Genomic DNA, 23,580 nt, shown 5'->3' on the forward strand with positions numbered 1-23,580 from the left:
ACAACAATCTACAAGATAACGTATCAACAACTTCATGTAGCTAACTTTTCCACATATGCAGAATTCGGAATTCGGCTGCCACGAAGTCGTTTTGTCAGCCCAACAAAATCTTTGTGTTACCTGTGCTCAGCGTTAGCTTCTGCAAAAAATATGTGTGTATTTTCTCGTGATCGCGCATATGCGGTGCCTGCTCCTAGCCATATATTCTTGCACCAAGCGCAGCAACAAGGACGAACCAGAAAGCTCGCGTCCGCCCCTGAACGAAGCCGCAAATGATGTGTGTGATTACTGAACTGCAAATGGAAATTGTGTTGTGAAATTCAACCTTAGCGCTAGCCTGGTTCGGCCAGCGCGGTTCATGTGTTGTGAATATATATATGGGAGTCCTCTCTAAATATTTCTAAACGCACAAAAACCGACACATCAAATTTTTGACCAGTTAGCGTAACTTCTGTGGAAACTACGTCGTATCATAGCATTCTAAAAGACACGCTTCTCGTCCTGTGTCTCGCGCTGGTTGTATGCTGTGAACTTCTAGCAAGGAGACATATCAGTACGTGCAAACCATAATGCAGGAAAGTAGGCCCCCCAAGGCAGGCGCACTTGCCGTAGTGTTTTTCACCTTTCTGCTCAGCTTCACATGCCGCTCAGGGTTAGCCTATGTTGTGGAAATAAATTTTATTTTTATTATTGCTACGGAACAGTATTTGCAATGACGAAGAGGCGAGCAGTGTGAAGACGACGACGACGATTAGAGGCTAGCGCGGGCTGTTGCCTCTTGGCCAAGCATGGCGTATTTTCTTGTAAACATACTTGTATATAGCTTTTCGTCTGCGTCTTCTTACGTAACATATCTGGTGGAGGTGTACGTTCCCTATACCTCGTCATGGAGCTTCGCAGTGGACGGTACGTCGGGCCTTCCTTCATGGCTCCCGGCGACGACAACTCGACTCCGCCGGCTCCGACACCTGCTGCCACTCCGACGACCTACATCACTCTCCCCACTCCCCGTGATCCTGGCGTATTCTCAGGTAAAGATGGGGAAGACGTCAATGACTGGATCAGCCTGTACGAACACGTTAGCCACAACAACCGGTGGGACCCTACTATTATGCTCGCCAACGTAGTCTTTTACCTCGGTGGCACACCTCGAGTTTGGTTTCGGACGCACGAAGATGAGGTCACCAGTTGGGATTCACTTAAGCAAAAGCTCCGAGACTTGTTCGGCAACCCCTACGGTCACCAACTTGCCGCGCAGAAGGCGCTTTCTGGACGTGTGCAGACGTCAACAGAGCCCTATGTCACGTACATTCAGGACGTCTTGGCTCTGTGCTGCAAAGCTGATGTACACATGACTGAGTCAGACAAGGTATCCCACATCCTGAAAGGCATTGACGATGATGCCTTCAACTTGCTCGTATTCAAAAACGTCGCGACGGTGGATGCTGTTATAAAAGAGTGCCGCAGCCTGGAACTCGCTAAAAGCCGACGTATCGACCAGCAGTTTGCCAGTTTGCCCAACACCCCAGCGACATCTTCCTGTGCCGACGCTCCTCGTCCCAACAACACTGGCGATATTACCAAGATCGTCCGGCGTGAGATTGAGGCCGCCTATCCGGCTGGTTTCGTCTCCAGCCCCACCAACGCATCTGCAGTCACAATTTCCCTGATCCAGGCTGTTGTCCGCCAGGAGTTCGAAAACATGGGTCTTCACACCATCTGCTAGGCGCATCGCCCTGATACTCGCCCGGCTTCTTCGTTTCCGCCTCGTCCCGCATCTTCTTACCTACCACGTCTCCGCAACCCATCTGAATGGCGCACTACTGACGACAAGCCCATTTGTTTTCACTGCCATCGAATCAGGCACATTTCTCGGCACTTTCGCAGTCGCTGGAGTTCCTCGACCAGGTCTACTTATACTGCCTACTCTCGCCCCCCCCCCCCCTAGGTAGCCCTTCTCGTCCCTATGCCGCACGCTCCGATAATGCCGCCGCTGATTCTCCTGCACCGAACCGCCCCTATTCTAGTTCGCCTTCGCCCCAGCAACAACAATCTCGCTCTCCCCAGCCCCGTCGCTCCTAATCGCCGACTCCCTTCGGACGCTGCTCCCAGCGAGAAAACTAGACAGTGCAGCGCCTCGAGGTGACGCTGCATTGCTCCCTACGCCGCCAAATCCCCTACTGACAAGTCGACGGTGTTTCTGTGTCTGCTCTTATAGATGCTGCGGCGCATTTGTCGGTAGTGAACCTTCGTAACCGGCTCAAGAAAATAATCACGCCCGCCACGACGCCTGTTGTCCATGTCGCCGATGGCAGAACAGCCCCCGTACTTGGTTTGTGTTCCGCCCGCGTCTCCTTCACCGATCGCTCCACTATCGTGCTCTTCACAGTCACCGCCCGCTGTCCCCACGACATCATCCTCGGCTTAACTTCCTCTCCGCGCATTCTGCTCTCATCGATTGTTCCGCCAGTACCCTCCGCCTTGACCTGCCTGTTCTGGATCCCGCTGAACCACAACCCATTCGCCTCAGTTCCGTCGACTTCGTTCGCTTGCCACCTTTGGCACTGACCTACGTTGACTTATTTTCATCCCCACCAGTCCCCGACGGTCACTACATCGCGGCTCCTAAGCAAGACGTCCTCCTTACACAAGGGATCACAGTACCTCATGCAGTTTTATCTATTGCGGCGAATTGCGTCTGCCTGGCAGTGGTCCATTCTGGCTTTACGACACAAGTGCTGCCAAGCGGGATGTCTCTGGCCCAGCTTTGGTCATTCGAGGATCACTCAGTAGCATCTATTGCAGTAGATGACAATTCATCCGATCCTCCTCTACCATCGCAGTCGGCAACTTGTACCATCGCCGACTTACAGAAAATGATTGCGCCCAGCTTGCCGTCTGAGCATGCTCGTGAGCTCTACCACGTTTTGTTTTCCTACGACGATATTTTTTACTATAACGATCGTCCTCTGGCCCAAACTACAGCTGTTAAACATCGTATGGCGATGCACCAGCGATGCCCCTCCTATTCATCGCCGCCCGTATCGAGTGTCAAGGGCGTCACCTGTTGTACTGGTCACAAAGAACGATGGCCCATGGCGCTTTTGCTTGGATTATCGATACCTTAACAGGGTTACCAAAAAGGGCGTGTATCCCCTACCTCGTATTCATGATGCCCTTGACTGCCTCCACGGGCCTCGCTATTTCTCCTCTATTGACCTTCGCTCCGGCTACTGGCAGATTGCTGTGGACGATCTCGACCACGAGAAGACTGCTGTTGTAACACCCGACGGCCTTTATCAATTCAAATTGATACCATTCGGTCTATGTAACACCCCTGCCACTTTTGAACGCTTGATGGACACCCTTCTTGACGGTGTCATATGGTCCACGTGCCTGTGCTACTTGGTCGACGTTATAGTATTCTCACCAACATTCGCTACGCACCTCGAGCGCCTCTCAGCAGTCCTGGACGTTTTTCGGCGAGGCGGTCGGCAACTCAACGCATCGAAGTGCCAATTCGGCCGTCGCCAGATTACCGTTCTTGGGCATCTCGTTGATGCGAACAGAGGGCAACCGGACCCAGGCAATATCCATGCTATTACGCACTTCCCTGTTCCGAAGTGTGTCAAGGATGTGCGCAGCTTCATCGGCCTTTGTTTGTACTTCCGCCGTTTCGTGAAAAATTTCGCCGCCATAGCACGACCACTGACCGAGCTTTTGAAAAAAGACGCCCCTTTCCAGTGGGGCGATAACGAAGCCTCTGCATTCTCGCATGTAATCGACCTTGTCACAACGCCTCCGGTTCTGGCCCATTTCGATCCTTCTGCGCCTACCGAAGTCTGTACTTATGCCAGCGGTCACGAAGTTGGCGCAGTACTGGCACAACGCCACCACGGCCACCACCGTGTTATCGCTTACGCAAACAGCCTCCTCTCACCCGCGGAGCGCAACTATTCCACCACTGAGCGTGAATGTATGGCCCTAGTTTGGTCGGGTGCGCAATTCCGCCCATACTTATATGGCCCACCGTTTTGCGTTGTCACAGACCATCACGCGCTTTGCTAGTTACGCTCACTGAAAGACCTTATAGGAAGAGTTGGTCGCTGGGCCTTACGCCTCCAAGAATATTCGTATACTGTCACCTATAAATCTGGCCGACTACACAAGGACGCTGACTGCCTGTCTCGCTACCCGGTAGACGCCGACAGGAGTAGCGCCAACAGCATTTTCTCTGCGTCTGTCTTCACTAACTTCGCCGATGGGCAGTACCGAGACCTGTCGCTGCGAGCACTCATCGAGCATCTGCGCTCTACACCTACCGACACATCCGTTCGCCGATATGTCCTCCAGGGCGGCATTCTGTATCGAAGGAACTTCCTCCCTGATGGCTCTGATTTTCTTCTTGTCGTGTCAAGACATCTACGACAGACTGTGCTCTTTGAGATGCATGGTGCACCCACTGCAGGGCATCTTGGGGTAACCCGCACGTACGACCGCGTCTTCCGCCACTTCTATTGACCTGGTCTCGCTCGCTCCATCCGACGCTATGTTGCTGCCTGTGATCCCTGCCAGCGTCGGAAAACACCTCAGGTGCTACCTACCGGTCATCTCCAGCCGATCACCGTCCCTGTGGAACCGTTCTTTCGTGTTGGATTAGACCTTCTCGGTCTCTTTCCCACGTCATCCTCTGGGAACAAATGGGTAGCCGTTGCAACTGATTACGCCACCCGATACGCTATCACGCGGGCTCTCCCTACATGTTGCGTCACTGACGTCGCGGACTTTCTCTTGCGTGACATTATCTTGCTTCATGGCGCCCCGCGACAGCTGCTTACCGTCCGTGGTCGAAACTTCCTCTCAAAAGTTATCGCTGACATTGTGCGTTCCTGCTCCATTCAACACAAGTTGGCTACCTCATACTATCCTCAAACCAATGGCCTGACAGAGCGGTTAAACCGTACTCCTCCCGATATGCTGTCCAAGTACATTTCCAAGGACCACCACGACTGGGACATTGCCCTTCCTTACGTCACATTTGCGTACAATTCTTCCCGGCATGACACCGCCGGATTTTCTCCATTTTATCGACTGTATGGTCGTGAACCTACCTCGCCCCTAGACACGGCACTTCATCCTGCTGCGGTCTCAACAAGCGAGTATGCGCGTGACGTCATCGCCCTCGCCGACCATGCACGCCAGCTTGCCCGTGCTCTACTTACGGCCTCACAAACCACTCAGCAGTGTCAGTACGACGCCCGCCATCGTGACGTACAGTTTCCGCCTGGGGCGCTGGTGCTTCTGTGGTCGCCCTCTCGTCACGTCGGACTTTCAGAGAAGCTCCTTTTGCGATACACAGGGCCCTACCGCGTGCTGCGCCAGGTGACGCCTGTGACGTACGAAATTGCTCCTGTGGGTTCAGCCTCGTCCTCTCATCTGGCATCTAGTGATGTCGTGCATGTAAGTACGTTCAAGGCCTACTACACTGCTTCAGACTCCGGCCTTTAGTCGCTCCGATACGGCGCTTTTGGCGCAGGGGGTAGCGCTACGGAACAGTATTTGCGATCACGAAGAGGCGAGCAGTGTAAACACGATGACGACGATTAGAGGCTAGCGCGGGCTGTTGCCTCTTGACCAAGACCGGCGTATTTTCTTGTAAATATACTTGTATATAGCTTTTCGTCTGCGTTTTCCTACGTAACAATATGAATGTTGTTATTAGATATTTTAGTTCCTTCACTGTAATTTATAGCAATCATCTAGATTTCTTAAGCTAGTCAACCTGTATTATATCAACATTGTTACAACATGCTAATGGGAGTCATTTCAAATTAGAATGCTCAGCCAAGGAAAGTATGTATAAATGAAATACTCAGTGCTTATTCCTATCTGGTATTCCTATCTGGCATGGCTAAACAAATTATATTTGCAGAATTTTATGCCCACTTGAACTGCCTGCAATTGAATGCTCAAAGCTTGAGAAACCTATTCCTTTTCTTGCTGTCGAAAGGCTGCCTAAATGTCGATAGCAAGCTACAATTATTCATTTCGAAAGCGTTAAGCGATGACTATGTCTCTAAGGTTATCAATGCGATTTTGTTGCATAAACACAATTAAGTTTCTTTTTCCCTCTCAACAACAGCCATGGAATAAAACTGTTCACTTTCATAAGGATCAGGATGCAAACATTCTAGAGTCTGTCCTGAACATTTGTCCGCATCCTGTGTGTGTAGCGAATTTTGAAGGAGAGCAAGAGAGAAGTGCAGTGACGTAACTGTCTCTCAGAGGAGGACACCTCACCAGCACTGCACAGGGTAAGGGGAGCGGGGCGAAAAGATCGGGCAGCAGAGAAGGTGTGCGTTTTCAGTGTGCGTTTTCATATCATGTCCTGTTGTTGCAATCACACTAATGTGCGCGTCCTTAAAGATATGGTACAACATACTCATTCATGTGCAGCATGGCCACAATCTACAATATGTGGCCATGCAGTAACGACCACATGAATAAACAAAAAAATCACATTCAGTGCACGTGTTGGAATCTATGCGAAGTGAATTTTTTGTCAAGCGGTCAATTGAATGCTGTTAAACTAACTGCGATATGCGCAATGTGTCTTGTTTGCAACAATCTAACATGTCATTTTATGCAATGTTTGTTTAGGCACCGCACAGATCTCAACATTAATGCCATGCAATGTTTATGCACTACACTGTTAACAATCTATTCCAAAATGCAAGTGGAAGTTAATGTAGATGCACACTGCGAGACATCAACAGAGTGACGTTTGTTGAGGGAGGGATGGTGCGAGGTGCATGAAGATAAATAAATGATACGTGCGAATGGATTTATTTATTTATGTACCTCGCCGGCTGCAAGGTTGGAGTATTAGGTGAGAGGGAATAAAAAAATGTAGTTATAAAAGAAAGAAGGGCACAGCCTTATACAATACCTAAGAAACAATAAAAAATTACCGCCGATGCACCCCGTACAGATGGTGAACCAGCAAAGCTGACGCGCGCACGGCCGGTGTTTACCACTGGGTTAATTCCGACAGTTTCTAAAGTCTTTCTCAATTATTGGTTACGTCTGTGTTTCTTAATGAGGTTACGCACACGATTGTGTTGGGTTTGTCACATCGTTTATTTGAAATGCCACGCATCGCGCTTGAAACGCCACACACTGAGGCTGGACATTACATTTAATTAAATACAGGGACACATTTTTAATCCATGGCGAAGTCGGAGAGAGACTGCTGCGCGCGCGCTCTGCTGAGAGAGAGAGAGAAACGACCTTACTATCTGTGTAGCCAATGGCCCTCCACGCCTCTGCTGCGAGATAATTATGTCATCATCTTGATCATGCCTTAAACCTGTACGTCTCTGTGTCCCTTCTCTGCAATAATACGTAGATAAATGTATACAGTTTAACTGCATAGGCATTTCCATGCCTACCCAGCGAGAAATTTGACCATCCGTCACCTACGACGAATGCAATGGCTCATACGCTCCTAAACAATGGCTCATACCCCCGCAGTATGGTTTCTGTGGTCGGACCGCGAGTATTGCGCCTAGGCATATACAGCTTCGCTGTAAAAAGGATGAACACCTTTCTGCTGGAGACCAAGACGAGCATAAGGTGCACTAATAAATGAACGGTTATTGAACATGCCGACTAAATGCTGGCTGACAAGCAATAGCTTCTCCTTTTTGTGCAAGTTGCACAAAAAGGAGGAGCAAAAACTGGTGTGTCAATAGAGATCCTAATATGAGACGCATTCATCTTTGTAAGTGCAGCAGAGGCCAGGCTGACACAAGATTCTTCCAGTGTCTTTACATCTACAGCTTCTATAGTTTTTCTAAGCAGCGGAAGTGCATAGAATGCTAGCTTGCTTCTCTACAATACACTGTCGAAAAAAAGAGATCTTTGAAGGTAAGATAAATATTGGTGCTTGATGCAACCAAACATGAATAAGAACACTACAGAAAAAAAATACAGATAAGAATTACAAGTGTAGGAAAGAAATCATTCCAATCGGCAATCATGCATGCTAGCACCTTTTAAGACACCCTGTTTTTATTCCAATAGAAAGACTGACAGCTTGCTTATTCAAGCACACTCTTTCAGTTCCATGCCATTGGAAAAAAGACCTGAGCTTCTTGGAAGGTAGCCGTGCTTGCACTTGGTGCTCACAGTATTTTTTTTCCTGAACTTGCATATTTATTTATATTTCCTTGTATTTGTATTTACTATTTATATTTGCATATTGCATATGAATGCAGTATGCAATAAGCTTATGCATGCAATATGCATGCGAGTAATATGACTTACTCGGCATGTATATTAAACTTTCGGTTCTTAGACCATCTCGGTTTTCTTCTTTGTGCTATGTGTTCTCTGGCGCCGTTTGCAGCCAGGTTATTCTTTATTTTTTGGCACTGCAATAAGTCACTTTATGGGCCCTTATGATGACTTTGTGTACCTTATATATTTTTCTTTATTTGGGCAATGTTGCAAAAGCGTAGTGTGTGAAGCAGTGACAACTGGATACGCTAACATCTATTTACTAGGTTCATTGTGAAAATGCAGTGATTTATAAAGGTTACCTTATAGTAGAGCAGCAAGAAAACCTGATATATACTAGTGCTTTATGAAACCAAACATAATCCAAAACAGGAAAGAAAAAATACAACTAAATATACAAGTTCAGTGAAAAAAAACATTGTGATCACCAAGCGCGCATGTGACTACCTTCCAAGAAACTCAGGTTCTTGTTGTCCCAACGGTATGGAACTGGAAGAGTGGGCTTGCATAAGCAAGCTGTCAGTCATTATATTGGAATAAGAACAGTCTATTGAAATGCACTAGCATGCACGATTTCCGATTGGAATGATTTTTTTTTCTGCACTTGTATTTCTTATCTATATTTAAGGGAGATCCAACATTCAGCATCTACTACACGGAGACATTAGAACATTAGGAATTGCAATACAAACTAACCCTGAAACACAGAAAGCCATTGCGACATATGGCAGACGAAGTGGCCTGTTTCGAGTAGTGTAGAAGGGGTCGATCAGCCGACGTGAGAGCGGCGGAACTAAACATGCACCTGAGCCTGCATAAAGCGGAAGATCCCAGACTGAGATGAAGAAGTGTTTCAGCCAACAGTCTGGGTACCCGCATTCCCTTCCCTCCTAATCTCCATCAGCGGCCTAGAGCAGTCCCCTTCCTTAAAATAAAGGCTTTATTCATTCATTCTTTCTGTAGCGTTTTTATTTATGTTTGGTTGCATCAAGCACCAATAATTATGCAGCCTGTAAAGCGCTTTTCCTTTGCAAACAGTATAAAGCGCCACATTTTTACAATAAACCTTAGTTAAAGTTAACCCTCATCCGTCTCTAGTGTCATCCTGTTGATACTGCGTCATGCTGTGCATGCTTGCAACGTTTATGTATGTGTGTGCGTGTTTGTGTGCGTGTTTGTGTGTGTGTGTGTGCGCACGCGCGCGCGCGCGTGTGTGTGTGTGTGTGTGTGTGTGTGTGTGTGTGTGTGTGTGTGTGTGTGTGTGTGTGTGTGTGTGTGTCTGTGTGTGCACACATAGATTTGGATGTGAAATCAGCCTTGGGCGGGGCTATCGTTCGTCTCCTGTGCAGCCTCATGAATTCATTAACTATAGGGCAAGAGACATGCAATGGACAACAACGAAGTGAACACACAGAGTGCTTCGTTCTTGTACTTTGTCCATTGGTTGCGCTTTCATTACTAATGAGTACGCACCAACTCGTCCAATGTTTAGTCCTTATGTCGGGCTGAGAAGCCCGCTTGTGTCTTGGAATATCTGCATGGCTGTAAAACCTGTAATTTAATTTTTTGAAATGTGCTTTCAAGTCGCATGTCAATCTCCTGATTTTCCTGACAATCTTGTGCGATTGTGCAGGCCTAGACAGTTTCTGGTGAATCCATGCAGGTGTGCAGGCTGTTGTAGTCTACAAACTTGCCCTGCAAGTGCTGCTTCGTTTGCTTTCAGTTCAGCTTTTCTATGTTTAGGATGACCTGGAATGGTACCCACTTGTGTGGGGTTTAATTTTATGTAGTGTCATACTACTGTTACACTGCTATTGCCACGTCAGTGTGCTATATTTTCCTGATGTTCGCTTGCATCTTCATGATTAGCAACCACCTCTGTGCGTTTGGCAGTTGCATATAGTCTCCATATTGCACGGTATGGGCATGTTGTGTTTTAAGTTCAAGTGCTCATGAGGTTGTGTTTCTGAAGGGAAGGGTAGTCGTCTTTGCATCTCGTATGTTAGCTAGCAAAGTATGTTGGGACCAGGTTCTGAGCTCTGCAGACAAAGAATTTTTGCTGCAGGATGGATTTTTACTGTGTCTAGGTGCTTGTTCGTTTGCTCTTTCTCATAGAGGTCTTCAAGCATGGTAAAGTTGGGAAGCCCTGTTATGACCCGATGCCTCTATTCGATAAGTTGTCTTTTTTGTGCGCTGCTGTTAATTCATACCGTACAATACCTTGGACACAAGCACGGCATCTGGAATTTTCCATAGTATCCGGTCGTCCACCCCCCGTGATTTCCAGATTGCTCTTTTCACTGGGTGTACAGTTTGCATCCAGAAATGGCCTAATTGTTTCAGCCACATGCTGGCTCTGCCGTTATAGTCTCACACTAGCTGAGGATTTGTGGATGTTGACTTGCGGGTATGCTTGTCCAGATATGTGGAGCACAATGTGCAATCTGGGGTAGTTCTTGATTCTAGATTTTTTTCCGACGTCGACGTAAGCTTACTCATCAAAAAGCGAAAGGCCAGATTGGCCAAGAAAGTCTGCAATGTTCTCTAGAGCTTGTTACATAATTCTTTATTTCTGTATAAGATAGCTTTCCTGTCGACTGCAGTATACAACACACATTGAGTACTTCTTGTAGTAAGCCTGTGTTGTTGATGCGGGAGGGCCATCTCGCCTATAATTTTCTTTCTTTCAAAATGTTACAATTGAACTTAGGTGCTCTACGAGAAATTTTCTTGCTCATTTTTCCTTTTATCAGAGTAGCATGAGGTACTGTATTAAAAGCTTCTTCACTCTCTTCATTCTTTCATAAGCGGTATCAGGCAATGCCCTCTAATAAAGATTACGCTGCTTATGGCCCACTCATATCTGCCAGAAGCAACTCTTCAAGAAAAAGGTTTTCTTTGTGCTTTGTGCAGGTTGTAGTATGACCATTCATGTCTTTTGACATTTATAAATCTGTGCAAGTGGCATGGTACTTCATTACTTATAAATGTAGTAATCACAGTGGATATCGTTATCTGGGCTTACACACTAATAAATGTGATCCCAAACTTATTAGAGAGAGAGAGAGAGGGCTCTTTATTAGAAGAACAGAGAATTTCGCCGGCGCGTATATAACCGCTGGCATGCTACTCTGTATAGGGATGGGGAATGGGATTAAAAGATTCCAGAAAAGAGTGGGAGAAAAAAAAGGATAAAAATAAATATGAAATGTCCGAGTGGACCTGATACTAATTTTTACACGTGGCATGGCGGATAAATTTAGGCTTTTGTATAGGAGGGATGCAATTTTTAAAGTTTTCCTATTTGACCAATTTCTGTCAGGTATCTGAACAATAAATCCAAAACCCGTCGCTGTTTTGAAGGGCCGGGCATTGGACCTAAGATGCTCGGTAACGTTAACGGTTCGTGGCGAATCATGTCCATTTGGTGCTGAAAAAATTGTCTCTCGTCGCGGTACGCGGGGCATTCTAGTAATATGTGCTCAATTGTCTCTAAGTTGCGACAGTTATCACAGTATGGGCTAGTGGTAAGTCCTATGCGGTACAGATAATTGTTCGTATATGCCACGTTCAGTCGAAGACGATGGTACAATGTCTCTAAGTGTCGAGGAAGTGGTCGTGGAATTTTCGATCTCATTTCTGGGTCAATGTAACGTAGGAAGTTATCTTGGTGAAGCGCCAGATTCAAGATGCGGCCTTTTTCTTGATAGGCATATTTTTTTGCCATGGTTGAAGCGTCGGCTTTTGTAAAATATGTTCTTCTGAACTTGCGGTATTGGAGTCCATTTCTGGCAGCTTCGTCCGCTCTTTCATTTCCCGAAATGCCGGCATGGCCAGGTATCCACTGGAACTTTATGCAATGCCCAGCAATCTTAGCCCTGTGGTGAAGATAAGCAATGTCAAATGCTGCTGGTTGATTATTGCAACGCTTGTGCCTGTTCCACATACTTTGTAGGGCTGCTTTTGAGTCTGTGAATATCACCCATGTCTTTGGCGGCTGCTGTCGAAGTATATACACAAGGGCCTCCTTAATGCCATATAGCTCCGCTGAAGTAGATGATGTCGCTCGCTCAAGACGAAACGAGAATCGTTGTCCTGTAGAGGGAGCAAAAAGTCCGCATGATGAACGATGTGGAGTTGTAGAGCCATCTGTGAAAACGTGCGTTGCGGCTGCGTATTCTTTGTGCATATATTCTAAAGCTATCCGATAAGTCGCTGCTTGAGGCATTTTCTTTTTCGCACTGATTCCAGGTATGTATGGCACGATTTCCAGTGGGGACAGTGTCCATGGTGAAATGTTTCGCGGTATAATTTGTTACGCCTGAGCAGGAATCGAAAGAGATATGCTTCCGACGGCCTGCCCAAAGCTAGATGTAGCACGGGTTCTGGAAATATCCTTTAAAAAGTGAGTCTTCGTATGAATGACGTGGCGGAGGTGTATCCGAAGTGTCTCCTGCGAACATACCACTTCCAGAGGCAGGCATCCAGCTTCTGCTACAGTCCCTGAGCGGGACGACCCCTTCGGAAGGCCAAGACATACGCGAAGGCAGTTGTTTCGTGCTGCCTCGAGGTTTCTCTTGCTTGTGGGAGATATTTTGTGCAGGATCGGGAGGTAATATCGTAGTGTTCCATCGACGTAGGCCTTATGGAGGAGCACCATTGATCGACAGGTGCTGCCCCACTGTGATCCGGCTAGAAATCGGAATACGTGCGACGCCAAGGAAATCTCGCTCAGTTTTGTCACTTGGGGCGACCATGTGAGGTTCCTGTCGATCGTCACTCCAAGAAACCTTTGCGTCTTGACGTATGGAAGGGCGCGACCACCCAACACTAGTGGGTATTTTTCCATACACCTCCGCGTGAAAGCCATGGCAACGCTTTTGTCGGGGGACAATTTCAGACCCCTTGGATTTAGGTAGGCCGATATATTTGCTAGCGCTCTCTGGAGGCGTTGTTGGGTGGTACTGCGGGAACGCGCCGCACTCCAAATGCAGATGTCGTCCGCATACAGTGTGATTTTGACGCCAGGGGGCAGGTTTCTTTTCAGATGGATGAGGACTAAATTAAATAATACCGGGCTTAACACAGCTCCTTGTGGCACTCCCTTCTCGATGGCATAAAGCGCCGTGGGGCCATCCGGGGTACACATGAAAAGTCGGCGTCCTTGAAGATAGTCTGCAATCCATGCGTAGAGCCGTCCTCCAAGACCAAGAGTTTCCAAAGCGTCAAGTATTGCTCTATGATAGACCGAATCATATGCTGCCTTAATGTCTAAAAATAATGCGGTAGGTATGTTGCCAGAGACCAATTCCTCTTCAATTGATGAGACCAAGGCAATGACATTATCAATTGCGGATCTATTTTGCCGGAAGCCATTCATTTCCTCCGGGTAAGCTTTTGCAGTTTCCAGGAACCAATTTAGTCGTTTGTAGATCATTTTTTCGAATAGCTTCCCTACGCAGGTAAGCAGAGATATGGGTCTGAAGGAGGCGTAATTTGTTGGTTGCTTCGATGGTTTCAATATAGGAATGACTTTCGCAAGCTTCCATTCCGTAGGAACCTCCCCAGTTATCCATGAGGCGTTGTAGTACTCCAGAAGGCGTAGGCGAGATGTGTGACATAGATTTGCGAGTGCTTCATAACTCACGCCGTCATGGCCAGGTGATGATCGCTTGTTTACGTCGCTGATTGCTGCCGTGAGCTCTTCGATGGTAAATGGTAATTCTAAGTCAGGAAGGGTAGCTCGAGGTGGACTAGGCTGACGACGTGCAATTTGCCGCAGAGGTTGTGCCCCGTTGGAAAGGAGCCTGCAGTACTGCTCAGCCACCTCTTTCAGGGATGTGCGCTCATGTAATGAGAGGGCGATAAAAGGATAAAGCTGTTGCGGCTCTTTGCGAATGCCTCTGACGACTCGCCAAATTTTGCTCAGCGGTTGTCGTATGTCCAGTGTCCCACAAAAGTCCCTCCACCTTTTTCGGTCCAGTTTGGTGAGGTAACGTTGTATATGTCTTTGTGCCCGTCGACCAGTTCTGAGGTCTTCGATATTCTTTGTACGTAGAGCCTTCCTTTCGACACGCCTTCGAATTGCACATAACCTTTCAAATTCATCGTCGTTTGTTGGTACATTACAATGCTTAGTGGCAGAGCAAGTACTTTGTTTGAGGCAATGAGCTATTGTCGGTATTATTTCTGTATTCGTAGTCGAGGCTGTGATTCCTTTGTCTACGGCTGCTGTGTAAGCTTCCCAGTCTACCGACTTCAGTTTCACTTTTCTGGGCGACGTCCGAAAATGAAGGGCAGAGATTAGGATCGGGTAGTGATCACTACCTCGAGTCTCGAAATCTGTACACCATCCGAACATAGGGGCCACTTGACTTGATACGAATGTGACGTCAATGCAGCTAACAGTCGTCGGATTTTTCAGGTATGTTATGCTGCCATCGTTCAAGGGCTCTATATTGTATTTTGCAAAAAGCTTCGCCAGCTTGGCACCCCGAGCACGTGTATGTGAACTACCCCAGATCTCGTTATGTGCGTTGAAATCGCCACAAACAATATGTGGAGACTGAGTGTTTGTAAACAAGTTTTCCAATCTGGTCACGTCGAAAGGTGATCCTGGTTCCAAGTAGACGCCGATCAGGGTAAACACTTTGGATGCAATCACTGTGGTTGCGCAAATATATTCGTTCTTGTCATGTGGTGTTACGTCAATCGCAAAGGCAGGTATGTCGTTGCGAAATCCAACGAGCAGTCGGCTAATTCCATTTTGTCGCCTTGAATGATGAAAATAATACCCTTTTATCCTAAAGTGCTCGTCGACGCGAGACTCGGAAATGACTAAAAAAGGGAATCGGTACACTCGCGTAAGATGCTTAAAGTCTGCTAACTTCGAGCGCAATCCGCGAGCGTTCCACTGGAATATAGTACATGTGCGGAAGTGTTTGTTGGTGGACACCGCTTGTGAGACGATTTTTGGCGAAGCCATCGTTGCTACTGCGAAGAATCACGGCTTTGCGCCGTGAAAGAAGACGACACTAGCGGTTCCAAAGCCAGGACGGCCTCTACTTCAGGGATGCTCTTAAACGATGGGCTGGCACGGAGAATAGCCTTGATTGCGGCGAACATCATGGGAATCAGCATACTTGATATCTCATTTGCAGTGCTACCATCTAACAACCTTTCTTGGTTCTTCCTGTTCTTCTGCTGCGAGCGACCTTGAGGACACTTGTTGCTGTTGCAGGGTTGAGGTTATATCACTTGAGGGCTTTGATGGATTCGTTGCAGTTGAAGGCCTTTGCTGGTTTTCTTTCACGACTGAGGCGTAGGACATTTTCAAAGCCGTGTCGCTGCGCTGCACCATGTCGTGTTGATTTTGGTTTGTAGATGTATACATCACATCCGGATTCGGTGGTGGTTCTCGTCGTTTCCGTACTTTTCCTTGGATTTGCTCCATCGTCCGTGCAAGAGTTGCTGATTTCTTTTTAGGACACCCTCCGTATGACGCAGCATGCTCAGCTCCACAGTTTGCACACCGAGGCTGGGAACGTGGCGTACACTCCTTATGCGTATGTGGACCAGCGCATATCTTGCAGCGGATGGGGCCTTTACAATATTTCGCTATATGTCCGTGTCTTTGACATCTGAAACATTGAGTAGCAGACCCCATGTATTCCGTCACGGGATAACTGCAGAAGCCAAGCGACACTCGATTTGGTAAAGGGGTGTCCTTAGAGAATTCCAGGATGACCGAGCGTCTTCGGATTTCCGTTACTACGCCATCTTCGTTAGGGACGTAGAAAACTTGCCTTTTAGCAGATATGACTCCTTGTGCGCTCAAATACTCCTTGAGGTCGTCATCTGAGTACTCGACAGGAACGTCCTGTATCCTCCCGTACGTGGCAGAGTAGGAGTATGGAACTCGAGCTTCTACAGGAATACCCGATAGATCTGTCACTGTCAGGAGACGATTGGCTGCGGGAAGTGTAGACACTGTCACCAAGAGGCTTCCATCCTTGTTGAGACGATGGCTGAGTATCTTTTCTTGGGCTGTTGTCACGACCGCTGAAGCCAGAAGATTTGGGTTTACTTTCCAGAAGCTGCTGTCAGGCTGAGTTGGCTTGAATATAACAGGAACACCTGCGGCTCTTTTCTTTTTGTAAGAGACAACAGTGAAGGCTGTCTGATCCACCTCTTCGTTGTCTCCTGCAGATTCTCTTGTGTCGATGTCATCTTCACGTAGCCTTTTCCTTGCTTGCTCATCTTCTCCGTGGTCTACAGAAGCAACGTGCTGACCTGATTGCTGATTGCTTGCGACGGATGCCATCAGAGCATCACGAAGGGCGGCCGACGGCGGAGGCTCGCCTCGCTGCTTCGGTCCGGGGCGCTTCGGGAGCCGCTTGCTGTGCTTCTCTCGCAGGACGGTGATCCCCAGACCGGCGTTCGGTGACAGAGAGGCACAAAGAGTAAAAATAAGCTCTACACTTGCTAAAAAAGACTTAAAATTACAGACGGGCGTTCGGAAGCGAGCCTATCACTCGTCGTCTTCGTCTTCCTCCTCAACTTATTAGAAACTGTTATTAGAAGCACGTAAGACGTGGCTGTTTCTGCACACTTGATTAGCTGTGGACGTGCAATAACTGTTTATACTTAAACGATACAAAGATTCACAGGAAGGGGTGCAACTGGCTGATTTCACGTTGGTTTTGATTTACTTTAACGCGTCGCCTTCTACCGTGTCGTCTACACAAGAACAGGCTGTTTGCCTGCTTTTCGCATTGTTTTTTTATGGGGTTTTACGTTCCAAAACCACTTTCTGATTATGAGGCACGCCGTAGTGGAGGACTCCGGAAATTTCGACCTCCTGGAGTTCTTTACCGTGCACCTAAATCTAAGCACACGGGTGTTTTCGCATTTCGCCCCCATCGAAAAGCAACCGCCGTGGCCGGGATTCGATCCCGCGACCTCGTGCTCAGCAGCCCAACATGCTTTTCGCATTGCTGCACGAATTTTATATGACGGTGCAGGAGGGTGAGTTGTCACTCTGCTACTATACCAAGCTAGTAAATTACTAATTGTAGAGTTAATTACTGTTCAAAGCAAATGCTAATACAGATGCAGCAATGATACAAACTCTGCTACATATGCAAGGTTTATTTGTTTCTGCGCAGAAAAAAGGAATTCTCCACCAAATAATACGTGCAACTTAACGTGCATGAAATATTTGGAAATTAATTGACGATGCTGTTTATTGAAGCCACGGAGTTCATACTAAGTAGACGTAGGCTATCGTAGAAAATTCTTTACGACAGCCTGGACGTTTGCCATGTCAAGTTTAATAAGTAAGCGAGGTAAAATAACCTTTCAAGAAGCATCGGGAAATTCACACTTGAAAACCGGCAGGAAACGCAACTGAACGGTACCGCATTCAGCACAACGTTGAAATTTCGGGTACTTTGCTGTCTTGTCATTTGCCCTTGACGAGGTTCAAAGTACTTAGGCTACTCCGTACGTGTGAGTTTTGTAGGCTACTCAAAAAAAGAAAATTCTGACCCCATAAGACCATGTTGTCTCGTGGGAATCCAACACATCGCAGTATTGACAGCTCACAAATGTGTACGAAGCAAACGTGAAAATGCACTTCATTTGCTGCCTAGCGCGTGAACGAATGCATAGAAGTAGGAGAATAGAATCTGCGGTACAAGTTTTTTATGCTCCTTTCACGCACGTAGCAAACTCGGCAATCCTCGTCTCCCCACATCACACTTGTTGAGCTAGACGCCATTTCCCTAAGCAAACCAGCGAAATAGCGCTCCGCTGAATTTCGAAGGGAAATCGGAGCGATCGCTGCGACGGTGCCACTGTGCGACCAACCAGTTGGTCGCAGACGAAAAGGGGGGGGGGGAGGGGGGGGCACTGCGACTGCGATTTTCGTCGCGAGCGAGAGAAATGGCACTTCGAGTGCGACAAAAATAGTATCATGTGAAACAGGCTTCACCCTCGCGCGTGTGCAATCGCACATACAGCATACGGCGCACGGTGACAATTTTATCCACCTTGCACTTTATACAGAACTCACGGCGAATCCAGACATGCGCCTGCAGTATCCGTATAATGGATATCGTAATAAAACGTGTTCCAGCGGCTCGCTTTCATTAAGTGAAACTTCATTAGAATGACCTCTTCAGCCGCAGGTTACACAAAGCATGCTTGCAGTATGGTAAAACCGGCTCTACACTATGTAACTATGAGCACGTCTGCCCCGTTTTCACTTGTAAATTTCCTTTGCACATCGCTTGCAGAAATAGGAGCAAGCACTACTGTCGGCCAGACCAGTGCCTCATCGTATTTCTACAACGAAAAAACGTGCAGAATAAAACATTTTAATACTGCAAAAACTTTTGCTTTAATTGTACACACATGCCAGAGTGTCATGTAAATTACCATGCTGAGTCGGGATAGAATTTTATTGAGCAGAAGGAACTGAAGCTCACCGTCGAAAAGATGAATTCGTAGCAGAGCTCACAGGGGTATGTGATTGAGATATACTACAGTTAGGTTGAATAGTAGCTGCCTTTTTTATGATCCATGCTCACTTAAGAATTTTTTGGCGCTCTATAAGGATAAGTGGTCATAGCGGTAATGATTACGACCACCCAGTTATGCTTTGCCGAAGTCGTAAACATTTGGGATTTTACAGAAGGGTGTTGTAAGAACACAAGAGCTGAAAGGCAAGAGTAAAACTATTGTGTCCGATGATAAAAAATAATCTGGAGTTTCGCGTGAGAAAGTCATAATATTATTCAGTCATAATCAGCCCACGCTGTAGTGGGTTGCTCGGAATTAATTCTGATCCCCTGGGGTTCATCAAGGTGCACCCAATACGTGATACATGACCGTTTTCACACTCTGCCCTCATCGGAACGCGACCGCTGTTGCTGTGAACGAACCTGCGACCTCGTGCCCACCGGAGCAGCGTCGTAACCACTGGGCTACGCGGCGGGTCTTGTGTGAGAAGTTGCAGACGCAGGGCAGGATAAAATCGGCACAAAGAAGGCAAAATATAGCGCATGTATGTTAACTACTAGAAATAGTGCACAAACTTCTTCGCGATCATCGCCTCTTCTCGTTCTCATGTGCAGGCCTTCCAGGATCGACTTTTCAGCAAGCAGTACCTGCAGATGGACTACATCCTTGAGGGCCTCCCGGACGTAACAGCGGACCAGCTGTTTTTCATCTATTACGCTTTGGTAAAATCAGATCGCTGTCAGACTCCTCAGACTCCACGCTGCCATGACCAGATTGATTCGCTGCTGCATGATCGTGTACACAAATGATTTCCACCTTCAGCGCCCCGTCGAGTTAATGTGGCAATAGAAGTACGCAGACGTTCGCATTTTGTTCCGAGTCTGCGACAGTTATGCCTCGAGAATTTGTCGCGTTCGCTGCTTTATCGATGCTATTCTTTTGCGCTATTCTACTACGAAGACGCAAGCTTGTTCTGTACAAACGTAGGCGCGTGCGCACCAATGGTACGAACCGTGAGATCTTTCCTTTTTAAAGATACGCTTTAGGGTCGAGGCTTGCAGGTGTGAACATTAGCCTGCTCTAGTTACTGTCTGGTGTCTAGTCTTGGTTGCTCACACGCACGTACTCTAATTCGCAAGCGCCACTGCACCTTCAGATTTCCTGTTGCACATGACAGTCTTTTCTCTAGTGTCATTCTGAGCTCTCAGAAACCTCACAATTCAATAGGCTCTTCGAGAGCATTTTATATAGGGTTTCGAGCACCGGCGAAACTTGTATAATATGTCAATCATTCGGAACCATGTTTAGAATGCAAGCAAGAAGTCGTCATTGTCAAAGCAATTTGCTGTTTCTTGCGCGATTTTTTCTATGCACTGGAGTAGAGAGGCATGCAATTTATTTTATACGCTGAGGCTCATCATAAATAGAATTCTCTGTAGTTTATGATGCTTTCAGCAGATATAGATGAGCTCATTTAATTCGCAATGGCTGCCTGAAAATCGCATTTAAACCGAGAGCTGGACAGACGATAACATTGCTTTTTTTTTTCATGGCACTATATCATTTGCATTGTTGGAATTCTTCCAGAAATGAATAACTCATCATTGAGCAATGACTGATTCTCTTCCAACCGACATAATCACAGTTTTGGCACATAATACAGTTACCGAATAGAAACTATGCCAGAGCTCAAGGACTGTTTACTTAACAGTAATTATTAGCACGACATCACATAAGGTGTATCTGTACCAAAAGTGCGCTACAAAAAATAAGCAACAGAAAATATTGTGTTTCTTGAATTTCACCATCGCAGCAAGCTATAGGGAAAGAATCGAAGTGCGAACGTCACTACAATGACTCGCCATACTTTCAACACTGAGTGCAACAAATGCCGCGATTGGAACGTGCTTCCTAAAGCAATGGCATCAATTCATGAGTATACAGACGCGAGCATAATTGATTTGGTACTACCAGAATTCGATACGTCTGTCACTGTAATTCGTCGGTTCCTATAAGAATATAACTTTTTTTCAGGTGAAGAATTTAACGACTCTCACTGTAGTCCGTCTGTTGCCAGAAAAATGTATTTTGTTTTCACGCGATGTCTCTCACGAGCTGGCCTAAAATATGCGCCAAAGCATCGTGGCCATAACCTGATGTGAACAACATCCACGTTGTGAAGCAATAACACAGCACTGGACGCCAATCTAATTACCTCTTCATTTACGACAGTTTAGAAACCGCATTCACAAAGCGTTATTTAGGCTCCAACTCGTGTTAAGAGGAAATGCCAGCTAGTCCTAATGCATGACACATTATTGAAGAAGGTTGCCAGCAAATGGCAAGAAGGACTTACAAACGAAAAACGTTTATTGTTTTGACACTGGATTTTGGTTGTCAGCGAGTGTCTGTTATTATTCGTGTTTTATAATCGGAAAATATATACATTGCAGGCTATTGTAAATGCTAAGCGTATCGTGCGCTCTAACACAGGCAATCCAAGTGCATCTCGTATACTACAGTACATGCAGCCTTAGCCGACAACGTATGCGCCGAAAGCTGACAGACCTAGGCAGCTGCATGTCATAGCACCATGATCAGAAATAGTGGCAGCGTCTGGAGACCTTAAATTTCAGTGCTGCGTCAAATGACTTTATCATGTTCTTTTTTTATACAATGGGTAGAAATGACGTTTTCGTGCTATATGACGCTCTTGTAGTCTAGAAATGTAATGTGTTCATAGACTTGACTTCTTACTGCACTCGCTGAGCCGAATGATAGAAGCGCTGTCTCTTAACGACTGAGCTGGGTCGTGTCGCTAAGTTTAGTGGCTCACGCTTGGCAGACGGGTAAGCGCTACTGCTCACGCCAAGTGTCAGCAGGCCGACTCATTGCACGCAGATGCAGCATGTGATTAGTCGTACAAGAACGTCCACTGCCAATACAATGATTTCATTATTACGGTTATTTCTTTATTACAACTTGATACGGCTTCTCCCACACTTGCAGAGCCACTGTGAAATATCTGGTCAGGGTTCTACCGCGTCCATGATGAACGCAGAAGAGAGGTGAGTGACGTGTGTATTAGTCATATGAGCAGAGCGAGTCGTACAAAAAATGCTGCCTATATTATATGACAGCATACAATAATTTCTTCATTCATTGCTAGCGACCCTTACTTAGCCCCTATATATTACTTTCTGATGCTACTGCCAAAGATCGCTCTGTCTGGAAAGTATCACGAGCTTTGTCAGGATGCGTACTAACTTTTGAGTACATATTATGGTGCGAAGTTAAGGAACACACGCGAAAAACAAGTTGTTGCATTGCGGACGACGCCGACAATTACACAAACACCTAGAGATGAGCGAACCGTATAACTGAACACCATGTGTGGAAAACAGTAGTCTTGTTTCCATGCTATGTGCCCTGTCATGACCTCAAAATAAAGATAATCAAAAGTGCAGGCACGTACCCAGAGGGGGGCCGCCCTCCCCCCATATTAGGCGGCATAGCCGCCCCCCTCCCCCACCCACTCCTCGCCCATGCCACCACCCCTCACGCACATTCCTAAAGCACCAGCATAGCAATCTTGAGACTTGTCAGCTACACATATGGCATTCAACATTTCGCTGCCTTTTTCACTCCTTTTAGATGGTGGTAGTTATCGCCATCTGCTGGGGTGTGAAGGCCAGTTCTCTCATCCATTCGGTGGCCGCGTGATTAACTCGACATGCGTTCACTTGCTACCATCTATTCAACGGTCACACGCGTCGCTGTTGCTTCGTTCACTCAACCTTTGCTTAGACTGAACCATGAACCAGGAAAGGGATTCGGTTCGTAGTCAGCTGGTCTGTATGCTCGTGGAACAAGTTGTGGCTGGAGAAGAGGCCAGTTGCATTTAACTTTTCTTTTTCTTCATTATTTCCTCGAGTGACGGCTCGCCGCCACGCTGGCAGATCCTCGGAACCATATACCCATGATATGGGTTAGATAAGGTGGAAAATAACATAATGCGAAATAGCGTCCATCATCAAACCCTGCGTTAACCCTTAAACCCATAAGCAATAGGACTGTCACCCGTTATCGGGTGGTCCTTCCGTAATTGTACAGCACTTCTCGTGCAAAAAAAAAACGACATCTGGAAACAAAAGCCGCGAGGAGTTGGGACATTAAGCGATCTACTAAGAGTCAATGCAAAAGCCAAACATGGAGAAGAAACGAAAATTTACAAATTTAAGCGTTATTTGTGAAAATATTCATGGATCAATATTTTTTCACTTAAATAGGAAGTAGAGAAAACACCGCCGTAAGTGGCGAACGATTGCGTGTGTTTAGAATAACGCTTTTACAGTTATAAATCGAGCCGTCTGACGTAGCCACTTCTCTGCTGTGCTTATGTGGGTGTTTTTCTAACCTTCCGCGGTGGGCGCAGTACGTCTAGTACCGCAGCATCCGGTGCTCTACGCGGTTGTACGGGACTGCCGGGCACGGATCGTTATGCAACTTCCCAGATAACAATACGAGTCCGTTTTGGGAGTTCACTTGGTAGAGCAGTAAGCGAGGGATCCAGAATAACTGCGATTGTTCCACAAATATATGTTTGTCTATAATTCTTCCAGAGCTAGCTTGAAGAACGCTACTAGAAATTTTTATTTTACACTTTCCCTTGCTTACTTGTTCTTAGCAGTGTGCTTCCTGCGCTTCGTTGCTGTGCTAGTCCATTTGATGTGGTTACTTGCTTGCCAAGTAAAG

General features: G+C 46.7%; 1 protein-coding gene across 1 annotated transcript in view; it reads left to right on the forward strand.

Moving 5' to 3' along the window:
• LOC135912879 (endothelin-converting enzyme 2-like) overlaps window positions 1–23,580 on the forward strand; it is a 219,294-nt gene that overhangs the window by 191,556 nt on the left and 4,158 nt on the right. Inside the window, exons 26-27 of the mRNA XM_065445457.1 lie at window positions 19,440–19,547; window positions 21,835–21,893. Coding sequence (XP_065301529.1) covers window positions 19,440–19,547; window positions 21,835–21,893 — 167 coding nt within the window. The remainder of the gene's footprint in view (window positions 1–19,439; window positions 19,548–21,834; window positions 21,894–23,580) is intronic.

This window comes from Dermacentor albipictus, chromosome 1, assembly GCF_038994185.2.
Source record: "Dermacentor albipictus isolate Rhodes 1998 colony chromosome 1, USDA_Dalb.pri_finalv2, whole genome shotgun sequence".
Classification (NCBI taxonomy): Eukaryota; Metazoa; Arthropoda; class Arachnida; order Ixodida; family Ixodidae; genus Dermacentor; species Dermacentor albipictus.